We start from the raw sequence: 14606 nt of genomic DNA, 5'->3' as shown, positions 1-14606 counted from the left end.
CCCAAACCCTAGCCTTGCTCTAGCACTAGCCTGGCCTGGCAATAGCCTGGCCCTAACCCTAGGCTCGCCCTATCCCTAGCCTGGTACTAGCCCCAGGCCGCGCTAGCCCTATCCTGGACCGAGCCCCAGCCTGCCCTAGCCCTAGCCTGGCCGTAACCCTAGCCTGGCTTAGCCCTAGCCTGGCTTAGCCCTAGCCTGGCCCTAGCCCTAGCCTGAGCTAGACCTAGCCTGGCCCTAGCCCTAGCCTGGCCTAGCCGTAGCCTTGCCCTAGCCCTAGCCTGGCCCTAGCCTGGCCGTAGCCCTAAACTGGACCTAGCCCTAGCCTGGTCCTAGCCTGACCCTAGCCTTAGCAGGGCTCTAGCCCTAGACTGGCCCTAGCCCTAACCTGGACTAGCACTAGCCTGGCCCTAGCCCTAGCCTGGCCGTAGCCCTAGCCTGGCCTAACCCTAGCCTGGCCCTAGCCATAGCATGACCTAGCACTAGCTTGGCCTTCCTCCTAGCCTGGCCTAGCCCTAGCCTGTCCCTAGCCCAAACCTGGACCTAGCCCTAGTCTGGCACTAGCCCTAGCCTGGCCCTAGCCCCAGACTGCCCAAACCCTAGCCTGGCCCTAGCCCTAGCCTGGACTGAGCCCCAGCCTGCCCTAGCCCAAGCCTGGTGCGAGCCCCAGCATGCCCTAGCCCTAGCCTGGACCTAGCCCTAGCCTGCCCTAGCACTAGCCTTGCCCTAACCCTAGCCTGGCCTAGCCCCAGCCTGGCCCTAGCCCTAGCCTGAGCTAGCCGTAGCCTGGCACTAGCCCTAGCCTGGCCTAGCCGTAGCCTGGCCCTAACCCTAGCCTTGACCTAGCCTGGCCCTAGCCCTAGCCTGGCCCTAGCCCTAGCCTGGCCTAGCCCTAGCCTGGCCCTAGCCCTAGCCTGGGCCTAGCCCTAGCCTGACCCTAGACCTAGCCTGGCCTAGCGCTAGACTGGCCTATCCCTAGCCTAGTCCTAGCCTGGCCTTGCCCTATCCTGGCCTATCCATAGCCTACCCCTATCCTGGCCTAGCCCTAGCATAGCCCTAGCCTAGTTAGCCCTAGCCTAGCCCTAGCCTTGCCTAGCCCTAGCCTAGCCCTAGCCTGGGGTAGACCTAGCCTAGACCTAGGCTGGCATATCCCTAGCCTAGACCTAGCCGGCATGGCCCTAGCCCAGCCCTAGCCTGGCCTAGCCCTAGCCTAGCCCTAGCCTGGCCATAGTCTTAGCCTGGCCTAGCCCTAGCTTGGCCCTAGCCCGAGCCTGGCATAGCCCTAGCCTGGCCCTAGCCTGGCCTTAGCCATAGCCTGGCCCTAGCCTGGGTCTAGCCATAGCCTGGCCTAGCAGTAGCCTGGCACTAGCCCTAGCCTGGCCCTAGTCCTAGACTGGCTCTTGCCCTAACCTGGCCCTAGCCCTAGACTGGCCCTAGACCTAGCCTGGCCTAGCCCTAGCCTAGCCCTAGCGTAGCCCTAGACTGGCCTAGCCCTAGCCTAGCCCTAGCCTGGCCTAGCCCTAGCCTAGCCCTAGCCTGGTCTAGCCCTAGCCTAGACCTAGCCTGGCATAGCCCTAGCCTAGACCTAGCTGGATAGCCCTTGCCTAGACATAGCCTGGCCTAGCCCTAGCCTAGACCTAGACTTGCCCTAGCCCTAGCCTGGCCTAGACATAGCCTGTCCCTAGCCCTAGCCTGGCCCTAGCCTGGCCATAGCCCTAGCCTGGCCCTAGCCTGGACCTAGCCCTAGCCTGGCTCTAGCCATAGCGTGGCCTAGCCCTAGCCTGGCCCTTGCCCTAGCCTGGCCTTAACCCTATCCTGGCCCTAGCCCTAGCCTGGCGTAGCCCTAGCCTGGCCCTAGCCCTAGCCTGGCCCTAGGCCTAGCCTGGCCGAAGCCTTAGCCTGGCCCTATCCTGGCCCTAGCCCTAGCCTGGCCCTAGCCTGGCCGTAGCCCTAGCCTGGCCCTAGCCTGACGCTAGCCCTAGCAGGGCCCTAGCCCTAAACTGGCCTACCCTAGCCTGGCTCTAGCCCTAGCCTTGCCTAGGACTAGCCTGGCACTAGCCATAGCCTGGCCCTAGTCCTAGACTGGCCCTTACCCTACCCTGGCTCCAGCCCTAGACTGGACCTAGCCCAAACCTCGCCTACCACTAGCCTGGCCCTAGCCCTAGCCTGGCCTAACCCTAGCCTGGCCCTAGCCATAGCATGGCCTAGCGCTAGCTTGGCCCTCGTCCTATCCTAGCCTAGCCCTAGACTGTCCCTAGCCCTAGCCTGGCCCTAGTCCTTGTCTGGCCCTAGCCCTAGCCTGGCCCTAGCCCTAGCCTGGCCCTAGCCCCAGACTGCCCAAACCCTAGCCTGGCCCTAGCCATAGCTTGGACCGAGCCACAGCCTGCCCTAGCCCAAGCCTGGTCCGAGCCCCAGCCTGCCCTAGCCCTAGCCTGGACCTTGCCCTAGCCTGGACCTAGCCCTAGCCTGCCCTAGCACTAGCCTGGCCCTAACCCTAGCCTGGCCTAGCCCTAGCCTGGCCCTAGCCCTAGCCTGAGCTAGCCCTAGCCTGGCACTAGCCCTAGCCTGGCCTAGCCGTAGCCTGGCCCTAGCCCTAGCATGGACCTAGCCTGGCCCTAGCCCTAGCCTGGCCCTAGCCTGTCCTAGTCCTAGCCTGACCCGAGCCCTAGCCTGGCCTAACCCTAGCCAGGCCCTAGTCCTAGACTGGCCTAGCCCTAACCTGGCCTAGCCCTAGCCTGGCCTAGCTGTAGCCTGGCCCTAACCCTAGCCTGGCCTAGCCCTAGCCTGGCCCTAGCCATAGCCTGGCCCTAGCCTGGACCTAACACTAGCCTGGCCCTATCCTGGCCCTAACCCTGGCGTGGCCCTAGCCTGGCCCTAGCGCTAGCCTGGCCCTATCCTGTCCCTAGCCCTAGCCTGGCCCTAGCCTGGCCATAGCCCTAGCCTGGCTCTAGCCCTAAACTGGCCTACCCTAGCATGGCCCTAGCCCTAGCCTGGCCCTAGCCCTAGCCTGGCCTAGCCCTAGCCTGTGGCTTGGGGCAGTGTTCCCCAGCGGTGCCATGGTGGCCATGTGGCCCTGGTCTGGTCACACGCAGCCAGTGGGTATGAGAGGCTGGGCCTTAATGTCTTTTGCTCTGGGAGGACATCCTTGGGGGGAGTGATATCCTTGGGGGGAGTGACATCCTTGGGAGGTGCTGGGGTTGGAGGCTTGGTCTCTGCTGGCAGCTGGGGGTCCCCCAGGGTGGCCTCTTCTTCAGGCTTCTCAGGGGTTGGACCAGCTGATTTGGTGAGCTGTCCAGGCCCCAGCTCATGGTGTCTGCCCAGGAAGACCCTGGTCATATCAGCAGCTGGATCCTCAGGCTGGAGGGTGGGGGATGGCACAGGGCCCAGGAGCTGGAGAAAGGGGTTTTCCGGCACAGGGGGTGGCCTGGAAAAGCCTCGGCAGCTGCCTGCACCTCCTGGCCAGGGGTAGGGTGGGCGTTGGGTGGGAGGCATGTCCACGTCCCAGCTGGGGGCCAGTGGGGGCACGGTCCAGGGCGTCTCTGAGTCCTCGGGTTCTCGCGGGCTCTCCCGGTGTTCCAGGGGTGCCCGCCAGGCCCCGGCCCTGGGCGGTCGGTGGAAGGGCAGGCGCACTTGAGGCTTCACAGCCCAAGTGGGTGGCTCGCTGAGGCGCCGCCACGTGTGCAGGAGGCTCGAGGGCAGATTCAGGGAGCTGCGCCGCGGGCTGTGGCAGAGCCCCAGGGGCGGCGAGGGCGGCCTGGGTGAGCCCAGCAGCGGCGAGCCGGGTGGGCCCAGGCGCCCAGCGGCTCGGCGTGGGCCTGGGGACTCCTGCAGCGAGCAGGGCCGGCGGGCCGGGGGCGGGAAGGGCGGCTGGAAGGGGTCCGTGCGCAAGGACAGCTGAGGCGACCGGGGCGCCAAGGGTGAGCAGTAGCCGAGGCCCGGCGAGCTCCTCAGCGAGGGCTGGGGCGAGGCCAGCGGTGACCAAGCTCGCCTCCGCGACGCCCGTGGAGAGGCCCCGGGGAAGCCGAAAGCCGCCCCTCTCCGGCGGGAGCCCCTGAACGAGGGTCGGGGCCCTGGGAAGGCTAGTAGGTCGGGGGGCACCTCCGGGCTCACGGCAGGGGGCTCCACGAAGGCCCACCAGCTGGCCTGCGGCGCCGGTGGCACGTGCGCTGGGGCGGCCCAGGGCGGCGGGTGGTGGCGGAGGGAGCCGTAGGGCGAGGCCGGCCGGGGCAGGCCCGAGAGCGCCGGGGAGAGCGGCGGCGCGGGCGGGGGTCCGGGGCTTGGGGGCCGCGGGGGCACGGGCGGAGACAGGAGCGCGCTCCAGTGGGAGAGGGTCCTGGGCGCGGGCTGTGGCGCGGGCGGGCGGCGCGCGTCGTTGCTGCTGCGAGCGCGCGGCTGGGCCCTCCTCAGCACGATGGGCGTGCCGGGCTTCTCGGGGTCCATGCCAGCCAGCTTGTAGCCGAAGCGTTTGTAGGCCGCTTCCCTGACAGCAGGGCCGCCCGCCCGGGCCTTCTGGCTGCCCCTGAGCCGCGTGATGGGCTTCTTCTCCGACAGCGTCTTCTTGAGGAACCGCGCAAGCGAGGTGGCAGGGCGAGGCACGGGGCGGCCAAACTCAGGGCCGAAGCCCAGGCCCTGGTGGGCGCCGAAGGCCGACAGCGCGCGCTGGAGGTTGCGCTGGCGCGGCGTGAGGAAGCCCCAGAAAGGGTGGCCGTAGGGCACAGCGGAAACCGGGGGCAGCTCCTCCTCGTCCTCTTCTTCATCCGCATCCCCCAAGGGGAGAGGAATGTCCAGAGAGGGTGGCAGGGGCACCTCCAGCTTCTCCTTCCCAAACAGCTTCACCTGGGGTCGCGGGAAGAGGTGGAACTTGCGGATGAGGGACAGCTTGGACCTGGCGGGCTTATCCATACCTTGCTGCTCGAAGAAGGCGGCGCTGGGCAGGCGGAAGGAGGTCCCCTGACGCTCTACGCCCGCGTCCTCTGGTTCCTCCAGCTCGGCGATGTCATCCATGGCGTGGGCATAGGGGTTGTGGGGCGACGGGATGGGCGGTGGTACCCAGGGGTACACAAAGGCCAAAGCCGACTCCTCCGGGTAAAAATAGGGCACCTCGGGGGGGTAGATGGCCTCGTCCCCACCGCCATAGATGCCTTCGGCATAGGGGACGGTGTAGTGGACTCCGTAGGGATCAAAGTAGGGTACATCGTAGGGAGTGTGGTATGGGAGGTCATAGGGTGGGTATGGCGCGTCGTACGGCGCATAGGGATCCAGGTAGTAGCCATAAGGGTGCGCCTCGCCCTCGTACCCATCGTGGTAGCTGTAAGGAGACGAGTACCCCGACGGGGGCGCATATGGGGGTTCGTAATCGTCGTAGCCGTAGCCGTAGGTGTACCCCGGATCAAAGGGGCCACCGTAATAGTCGGGGTGGTAGTAGTCATAGGGATCCTCAGGCGGGTACCCGTAGTAGTAGTCGCCGTAGGGTGGCCAGGCCGGGCTGTAGGGGCCGAGGCCCGCCAGGTAGGGTTCCTGCTCCTCGTAGCGGTGGAGTGACTGCCGGTCGTAGTAGTCGTCGCCGTCGCGGTGATAGTCATAATACTCGCCCAGGTCCTGGAAGCCCTCAAGCCCGTACAGCGACTTGCGGGAGCCCGAGTGATGGAACGGGGCCTCGTCCTCGAAGGGCAGGAAGCCCAGGGGCTCGCCTGACGCGTAGATGCTGCGGCTGCGGGGGAACCTCCGGAGCCGGCCCCCGGGCCGCAGGATCTCGGCACCCGACGGGAAGGGGAGTTTGCGGGAGCCCATGCGGGAGCTCGAGCGCTGCAGCCAGGCGTCCACTGTGGCCTGTTCGCTGCCCGACTCCTCGGCCTTCTTGAGGAGGAACTTTTTTGTGAGCCAGTTGATGGCCGTGGACGCTTTGCTGAGTGACCGGGCGCGCGGCCGCAGGCGGCCGTAGCCACGGCGGCCTGGGAAGCGGATCACCATGAAGGACGGCTTCTTGCCCTTCATCGCCCGCTTCTTCTTGCCCATGCGCATCTGCGTCATGAGCTTTGACGTGGACTTGAGCACGGTGCGGGCCTTCTTCTTGCGCTTGGTCTTCTGGGGGCCGGTGTGGAGGCCCCAGAAGAAGGCCGAGGCGCTGCGGAACTGGCCCTTCTTGGAGATCTTGGGTGTACGGTCGCGGAAGCCCATGAACAGCCGCGACGTCCCCTTCAGGCTCCGTTTGGGCTTCTCCGGCTCCGGTGCCTTCTTCCCCTTCTTCCCTTTCTTGGCTTTCTTCTCCTCATCTTCCTCCTTCGCCATGGTGGCTGCCTGCTCTCTACAGGGCCTGGGGCCGGTGTCACGGGCTCGGGGACTTGGAGACACAGGGACCTGCTCGGTCTCTTGCCCGCGGCTGGACACGCGGCCTCCTCGGGCTGGGAGCAGACCGGACTGGCCCCAGGTGGCGTGGGGAGGGCCGAGCCAGGATTCCGGGAGGGCGGATCCATAATTCATCTCCTCTAGAGCGCCTTGGGTTTCACCCTAGAGCAGTAGTGGAAAGTGTGTGGGTGTTGTTTACCGGGATGGGGAAGCCTGCCTATGAGGCCTGTGCTGGGGGAGACATTCTGGCCTCGGAGTCGTCATGGCAACATCAGTGCTCATCCTGGTTAGGCCCTCCCTGGGCCACAGCTGGCTCAACCCCATGAAGGGAGCCCTTGGATCACTTCGGCTTCACAGAGGAAGACATTGAGCCACAGAGATGGAATGCCACCTGCCCTAAATCACCAGCACACCTGCACTGGGCCAGAAGTGGGGCCTAGGGTGGGATGGTCAAAGCCCACCAAGTCATCTTGGAGGAGAACTTTGAACCCTCTAGGTCCTAGGCAAGGGAGGAGGGGAATGGGCAGAGCAGGTGCTGGGCTGCGGTCAGTGTAACAGGAGTTGGCTGACTCTCAGGAGCTGAATAATACATGGGGTGGGGAGCCAGGCTGCCGGCTCAGAAGGCAGGGCAAGGAGGGGTGTTTCAGTGGAACTCCACTTGTGTGTGTGTGTGTGTTGGGGCGGGGGCAGGGGTAGAGAGGCAGAAATGGAGGTTGGGTCAGGCCTGGCTCAGACCCTAGGCTCTGTCACTGACTGGCTGTGTGGGTCCAGGAAAGTCCTTGTCCTCTCTGGGCCTCAGTTTCCTCTGAAGAATGGGAGTGATAAGCTATGCCCCATCTCCTTCACCAAAAGGAAGCAAGACCTGATGGAGCTGCTGGGTAACTGGAGATGCCTCCTGCTGGCTCCTTTCTGGGGTCCCTGCCTAGCCCTGTCCTCCCTCTTACTTTCTGCCCTGGCTGAGTAGGCTGTGGCCATGTGGTTACTGCCTTCTCTGGGCATAGCTGATTGCTTCATATGGCCTGACCTAAGGCTGCATGTCCAAAGTCTGGTTGGTGGCCAGTCTAACTCACTTTTGAGAACCTGCACTAAAAGAGGTAGGGGGTGGGGAAAACTGGGCAGGCCAGCGGGGGTGGGGAGTGGCAGCTCTGAGACCTGAAGCCTCAGAACCAGCTCTCCTCCTCCTCTTCCTCCTCAAGATGGACCTCAGTTAACATCAAGCTCCCTACTTACTGAACTCTGGTTCAGTCTTTTGGTCCCAGAGCTAATTCTTTGGTTGTTTAAGGTTTAGCATAGGAGACCCCAGAGCAGCAAGGTTCTGGCCCTGGTTCTGCCACTTGCCAGCTCCACGCCCTCAGATCAGTGGCTTCAGAGCCTCAACGTGCTCAGCTGTGAAATAGGGACAGGGTGAGGCCTTCCCAGGTAAGTGGCAGGAGCAGAGAGGGGACCATGCAGCCGGTGAGGTCTCCCCCTCTCTGTCTGCCTCTTCCCCCTGCTCACTTTCTCTGGCTCTTCACTTTCCTCTTCTTCCTGCTCCTCCTTCCCAAGATTCACCTGGAGCCAGTCAGTGCCCAGCCACTCAGAGGAGTTGCACCAGGGGCTGTTGGTGCCTGGTGCAGGCAGTCTCACAGGGATGGGGAGTGGGGCTTGATGGAAACCAGAGAAATTGGATGGAGGGCTTTTGGAGCGAGTTAGGGGATACATGCAGGAAGTGGGCCTCCTGCAGAGCAGGAGTTTGAGGGGCTGCCCACTCTCCCTTCTGTTTTTGGGCAGTGGCTCTTGCCCGCTTGAGGAAAAATGAAGGACAGGGGCAATGTTCTTTCTTTTTTTTTTTTTTTTTTTGAGACAGAGTCTCGCTCTGTTGCCCAGGCTGGAGGGCAGTGGTGCAATCTCGGCTCACTGCAACCTCCGCCTCCCGGGTTCAAGCAATTCTTGTGCCTCAGTCTCCCAAATATCTTGGATTACAGGCATGTGCCACCACGCCTGGCCAATTTTTGTATTTTTAGTAGAGACGGTTTTTACCATGTTGGCCGGGATGGTCTCGAACTCCTGATCTCAGGTGATCCACCAACCTTGGCCTCCCAAAGTGCTGAGATTACAGATGTGAGCCACGGCGCCCAGCCAAGACATTCTTTCTGAGCCTGGAGATATCAACAACTGCCCCAGCTCCTCTTGGAGCCAGTTTCCAAAGTGAGGCCCCAGTCAGGTGTGTTGCACAGTGGTCTCATGGGACTCTCACAGCAGGTCTGTGAGATATGAGCTATTAGTATATCCATTCTCCGGATGAGGAAACTCAGACTCAAAAGATGAAGGGACTTGCTCGAGGCCACCTGGCTTGGGAAGGTAGAACCCAGGCCTGGCCGGGTCCAGAGCTACCTCCCTTACTAGGCCCTCCTGCCCACTGAGCTCCTGGGTCATCACTGGGTTTAGAGTGGCTTAGGATACTGGGCAGAGCCAGGAGCATAGTCGTGCTAACCCCACAACCTGCTCCTGCCTGGAGGGGGAGGGCCCTGACCAAGCCACTGGGCAAACCAGAGCCCAGCTGGGCCTCCAACAGGCACCAAGGCCTCTCCAGTGCTTGCCCACCGCTACCCCAACCTGGATTCCTCAGTCAGCCTGGCCCCTTTCCCTAAGGGTCCTGAGCCAGCATTTACTCACTCACCCATTCATTCAAAAGCCTCTGTGGGAAGTGTGCTGCATGCTAGGCACCGTCTAAGTGCTGGGACACAGCTGTGAACAAAACAGAGAAAAACCCTGCCCTCATGCAGTTACCATATGTGGGTGGAGAGAAAGCCAATAAACATGGAAAATCAGTAACAGATAATGGGGCGTAAGTGCTGTGGAAGGGACAGCAAGAAGTGGGGGTGTGACATTAAACAGGAAGTCAGGGAAGGCCTAGTGGCTATGGGGCCATGGAGAGAGCCTGTGGGCAGTGCACAGTCCCAAGCAGGTGGAGGAGCAGCCAGGCCAGGTGGCTGGAGGGCAGTGGGGGTGCACTGGGTGGTGAGGTCAGAGTTCAGGGGCACACGTGCAGGGCCTGTGGGCCACAATGAGGGCTTGGCTTCGACTGCCAGTGAGGCAGGAGCCGTGGGAGGAGGGTTTTGGCAGAGAAGGGATGGAATTCGACCTCAGTCTTTTTTTTTTTTTTGAGACAGAGTCTCGCTGTGCTGCTCAGGCTGGAGTGCGATGGTGCGATCTTGGCTCACGGCAACCTCTGCCTCCCAGGTTTAAGCAATTCTCCTGCCTCAGCTTCCCAAGAAACTGGGATTACAGGCACACACCGCCACGCCCAGCTAATTTTGTATTTTTAGTAGAGACAGGGTTTCACCATGTTGGCCAGGCTGGTTTTGAACTCCTGACCTCAGGTGATCTGCCTGCCTCGACCTCCCAAAGTGTTGGGATTACATCCGTGAGCCACCAAGCCTAGCCTCGACCTCAGTCTTGATAGCAGCCTCTACTGCTATGGGAGAAGCGGCTGCAGGAGTGAGGGTGAAGGCAGGGAGGCCAGCATGGAAGCTGCTATGGAGGTCCTCCTGCACCAGGCTGCCAGCGGTTAAAGTGTGGAGAAGTGGTAGGATGCTGGGGACATGTGGCAGGTAGGACTGACAGGATTTGATGATGGGGATGAGGCAGGGTGCAGGAATGGCTCCCAAGTTTCCTTACTGAACATCAGGGAGAATGGAGAGGCCGTCAGGTCATTGACCAGGATGAGGAAGGCTGCAGGCAGAGCAAATTGAGGGAGTAGGGCCCAGGATCCAGCTTTGGGCACTGGGCACTGCTGGGGGGCCATCACAGCCACCAGGGCTGGTGACATCAGTTAGGGAGTCATTGGCATCTAGATGGCATTGAAGCCACAGCTCTGGAGGATGACACCAGGGAATGAGTATAGAGGGAAGAGAGGCCACGGAATGAGCCGCAGGGCTGCAGTGCTTAGGAGCCAAGGAGGCAGTGAGTGAGCACCACGAAGCCAGCCAGAGGAGGAGGTAGAGGCCCAGGAGGGAGTGGGGTCCTGGGGGCTGCACAGGAGGGCGGGACTGCTATGACAGATGGGACCGCTATGACAGATGAGCATGTTAGTCAAGAATGGAGAGCTGACTAATGGATGCAGCTCCTTAGAGCTCCAGGGGTGACTGTGACAAGAATGGTCCCAGTACAGTAGCAGGGGCAAGGGAAGTTACACCTGATGGAAGAGGTTTCAAGAAAGACAGGACCAGGGCCAGGTGCAGTGGCTCATGCCTGTAATCCCAGCACTCTGGGAGGCCAAGGCAGGTGGATCATATGTGGTCAACAGTTCGAGACCAGCCTGACCAACATGGTGAAACCTCATTTCTACTAAAAATACAAAAATTAGCTGGGCGTGGTGGTGCATGCCTGTAATCGCAGCTACTCAGGAGGCTGAGGCAGGAGAATCACTTGAACCTGGGAGGCAGAGGTTGCAGTGAGCCAAGATGAAGCCATTGCACTCCAGCCTGGGCAACAAGAGCAAAAACTCCGTCTCAAAAAAAAAAAAAAAAGACAGGACTGTGGTGGTCACAAGGCGGGCACACTTGTGAGCATACTAAAACCACAGCATTGTACACTTTGATGGGTGAATTGTATGGAGTGCGGATTATATATTGATTGTTTTAAAAAAGAAAAAGGACAAGAGGGAGGGAAGGAAGGATGCAAGTAATCCACCCCTGGGGATCTCTCTTACACGTCCTTATGGGTAAGGACACACAAACAGAGCTGCTCATTGCTGCAGTACACCACAATGCATTCCAGGATGGAACACAACACAGCTATAACAAGGAATGTGGACGATCTCTGTGTCCTGATAGGGAGCGATCTCCAGGACCTGCTAGTGCAGGAAGCAGGCTGCAGAACAGCCTTTGACTGCAGTGTTTACTGAGGCCTTTCTGTAGGAAGAGTGTGTGTGTGTGTGTGTGTGTGTGTGTGTGTCAGGGGAGGTGGTAAGAATATAAGTTTGTATTCTTATGTTTGCCTTTTTTTTTTTTGAGACAGTCTCACTCTGTCAACCGGGCTGGAGAGCAGTGATGCGATCTCAGCTCACTGCAACCTCCACCTCCTAGGCCTCAGCTTCCTGAGTAGCTGGAATTACAGGCATGTACCACCATGCCTGACTAATTTTTGTATTTTTAGTAGGGACAGGGTTTTGCCATGTTGGCCGGGCTGGTCTTGAACTCCTGGCCTCAAGTGATCTGCCCACCTCATCCTCCCAAAGTGCTGGGATTATAGGCATGAGCCACTGAGCCACCATGCTCAGCTTGTGTTTGCTTTTTTATTTCCATATTAGAAATACTGCAGCCAGGAGCAGTGGCTCATGCCTGGGCACTTTGAGAAGCTGAGATGGGAGGAGCCCAGGAGTTTGAAACTAGCCCAGGCAATATAACGAGACCCTGTCCCTAGATAACAAACCGAAAAATTACAGGTGGCAAGCACCTGTAGGCCCAGCTACTCAGGAGGCTGAAGTGGGAGGATCGCTTGAGCCAGGATTTTGAGGCTGCAGTGAGTCGTGATCATGCCACTGCACTCCAGCCTCTGACACAGAGCAAGACTCTGTCAAAACAAACAAAAGAAATACAGCGCCAGGTGTGGTGGCTCACACCTGTAATCCTAGCACTTTGAGAGGCCAAGGTAGGCTGATTACCTGAGCTCAGGAGTTCGAGACCAGCCTGGGCAACACGGTGAAACCCCATCTCTACTAAAATACAAAAAAATTAGCTGGGTGTAGCAGCGTGCGCCTGTAGTCCTAGCTACTTGGGAGGCTGAGGCAGGAGAATTTCTTGAACCCGGGAGGCAGAGGTTGCAGTGAGCTGAGATCATGCTACTGCACTCCGGTCCAGGCGACAGAGTGAGACTCCGTTTCAAAAAAAAAATAATAATACAGCAAAAGATACACAAGAAATTAATGAGAATAGTTATCTCACTGTAAATCTTTCTATATTAGTTTGATTTTTATCCATATGAATGCATTTCTGAGTCAAAAACCAAAAAAAATGTAACATTTAAAAGTGTAAATGTGGGCCAGGCGCGCTGGCTCACACCTGTAGTCCCAGCACTTCGGGAGGCCGAGGCAGGTGGATCACTCGAAGCTAGGAGTTCAAGACCAGCCCAGACAATATGGCAAAACCCTGTCTCTACTAAAAATACAAAAATCAGCCGAACATGGTGGTGCACACCTGTAATCCCAGCTACAGATATGCACAGTGTGGTGGCTGAGGCAGAAGAATCACTTGAACTCAGGATGTGGAGGTTGCAGTGAGCCGAGATTGCACCACTGCAATCCAGCCTGTGTGACGGTGCGAGACCCTGTCCCCCACCACCCCCCAAAAAAGTGTATATGTGAAAATGGAAAAAAAAAGGGATTGGAGACTGAGTGGAAACACCACTTTAGAGGGGCTCTCAGGAAGAATGTCAGGGACCTGAGATGTCACAGGTCCAACCCCACCCCCACCCCAGCGTCATGTAACATTTGTTACATTTGTTGAAAGTGAAGCAGAGAGAGGTCAGAGACTTGCTGGGGAGAAGCAGGGCAGGGCTGGCCCTTCAGGCCCAAGAGCACCTCCCAGAGCCATACCTTCTGTCTGCCCCAAGTAGGGGAGCCTTGTCTGTCTGTCCAGAAGAAAGGCTGAGAGGCCACCATTCTCTAGCGGGCTTGCCCAAGTCCTGCCTCAAAGCCTCAGGCAGGCATCTTTCCACTGCAAAGCCCCATTGTCCAGATGAAGAACCTGCCTCTCAGAGAGGCAAGCCCAGCTCTAGCCCAGGGGACGTGGAGCCTAGTGGCTCAGAGCTCTGGGTCAGGTCTCATTCCTCTCCTGGATCTGACCCATAGCAAGTCATGCAGCCTCAGCGTTGGAGTCTCCTCATCTGTGAGTGTAGATGCCTCCCTTACCAGGGCTGACCTGGGCATTACATGAGATAGCGGAGAGCCGGGCACAGTGGCTGGCCTGGGCAAGCAGCTGTTGTTATGACTGCCAACATCGTTGCTACAGGCTGCTGCCTGTCTGCTCTGAGTGAGGAGGTCTGGGTGACTGCTGGCAGCAAGTCCTGCCCACTTGATCCCTCCTGGTCTCTGGGTCCCAGGCTTGACCTCAGGATAGTAGTCAGCTGAGGCTGCCCCTTCTCTGGTAGGTTCCAGGTCCTGCCTTCCTCTCAGGGTCCCCATCCTCTGTGCAGGCACAGAGCGGGTGTCAGGGAGCAAGTCTCTCATTCATTCATTCCTTAAATATTACTTGTGCATTGGTTGTGCATCTATTATGTGCCAAGCACTGTGCAGGGCACTTGGGGTTCGCAGAGTTGAGTGGAACCAGACATGATCTCTGCTCTCATGGAGCTCCCTGTGTTGTAGGGGACACAGACTTTGTTTTTTTTTTTTTTTTTTCTTTTGAGACAGGCTCTGGTTCCATCACTCAGGCTGGAGTGCAGTAACATAATCACAGCTCACTGCAGCCTCAAGCTCCCAGGCTCAAGCAATCCTCCCACCTCAGCTGCCCAAGCAGCTGAGACTACAGAGGTGGGCTACCGCACCTGGCTAATGTTTTTTTGTAGAGACAGGGTCCCACTATGTTGCCCAGGATGGTCTTGAACTCCTTGCCCCCGGGCAATATTCCTGCCTCAGCCTCCCAAAGTGTTGGGTTTACAGGTATGATCCACTGTGCCCAACCTGGATGCAGACTTTAAGCAGAGTCACAACAAGAAGAGCTGTGAAGGTCAGAGCATGACCCACAGATGCCCAAACACTGCACTGGAGGTCCAGGAAGATTCTCCTGACAAGGCAACCCTGAGCCAAGATCTGAAGTATAAGAGGGAGCTTATAACATGGAAGAAGGAACAGTATTCCTGGCAGGTGGAACAGCATGTGCAAAGGTCAGGTGGTAAGAGGGGCTTCAAGGACAGTCCTATGGCTGGAGCAGAGTGATTGAGGGCATGTGAAATGAGAGGTGGCCAGGGTGGCAGGCAGGGACTAGCCCAATGACCGTGAAAGGGATGGGACTTTGGTCACTGTTCCGCATTTCCAGATGTTTACTATGTGCCAGGCTTGGTACTAAATGCTTTTCTGGAATATCTCACTAGATTCTCACATAGATGAAGGGCTTGATCTTAGAGAGGTTAGATCCCTCAGCCGAGAGCCCACAGTGAGGAAGCCATGGGGCCTGTGTCCCTGTCTGCAAGACCTGTGCTCAGAACGGCCAGGCCACACAGAGCTCAACTCTCACTACAACCTCCTGAAGTCGGTGTGGTTACTCTTCCCACTTTACAGATGA

At 59.1% G+C, this 14606-nt stretch overlaps 1 protein-coding gene across 1 annotated transcript; it reads right to left on the bottom strand.

Annotated features, from left to right (window-relative positions):
• Positions 1 to 3015: 3015 nt before the first annotated feature.
• Positions 3016 to 6174, bottom strand: LOC117976446 (unconventional myosin-XV-like). Its single transcript, XM_034941564.3, has one exon. It carries the CDS (start codon positions 6172 to 6174, stop codon positions 3016 to 3018), a length of 3159 nt encoding a protein of 1052 aa, XP_034797455.2.
• Positions 6175 to 14606: the final 8432 nt, after the last annotated feature.

Source organism: Pan paniscus, chromosome 19 (genome assembly GCF_029289425.2).
Source record: "Pan paniscus chromosome 19, NHGRI_mPanPan1-v2.0_pri, whole genome shotgun sequence".
NCBI lineage: Eukaryota > Metazoa > Chordata > Mammalia > Primates > Hominidae > Pan > Pan paniscus.
Note: the sequence above shows the minus strand (reverse complement) of the source record. Positions and strands in the feature narration are given on the sequence as shown.

Excerpts from the sequence above, each read along its gene's own strand:
- LOC117976446 (XM_034941564.3), bottom strand. The coding sequence starts at position 6,174 with ATGGGCTTCCGCGACCGTACACCCAAGATCTCCAAGAAGGGCCAGTTC.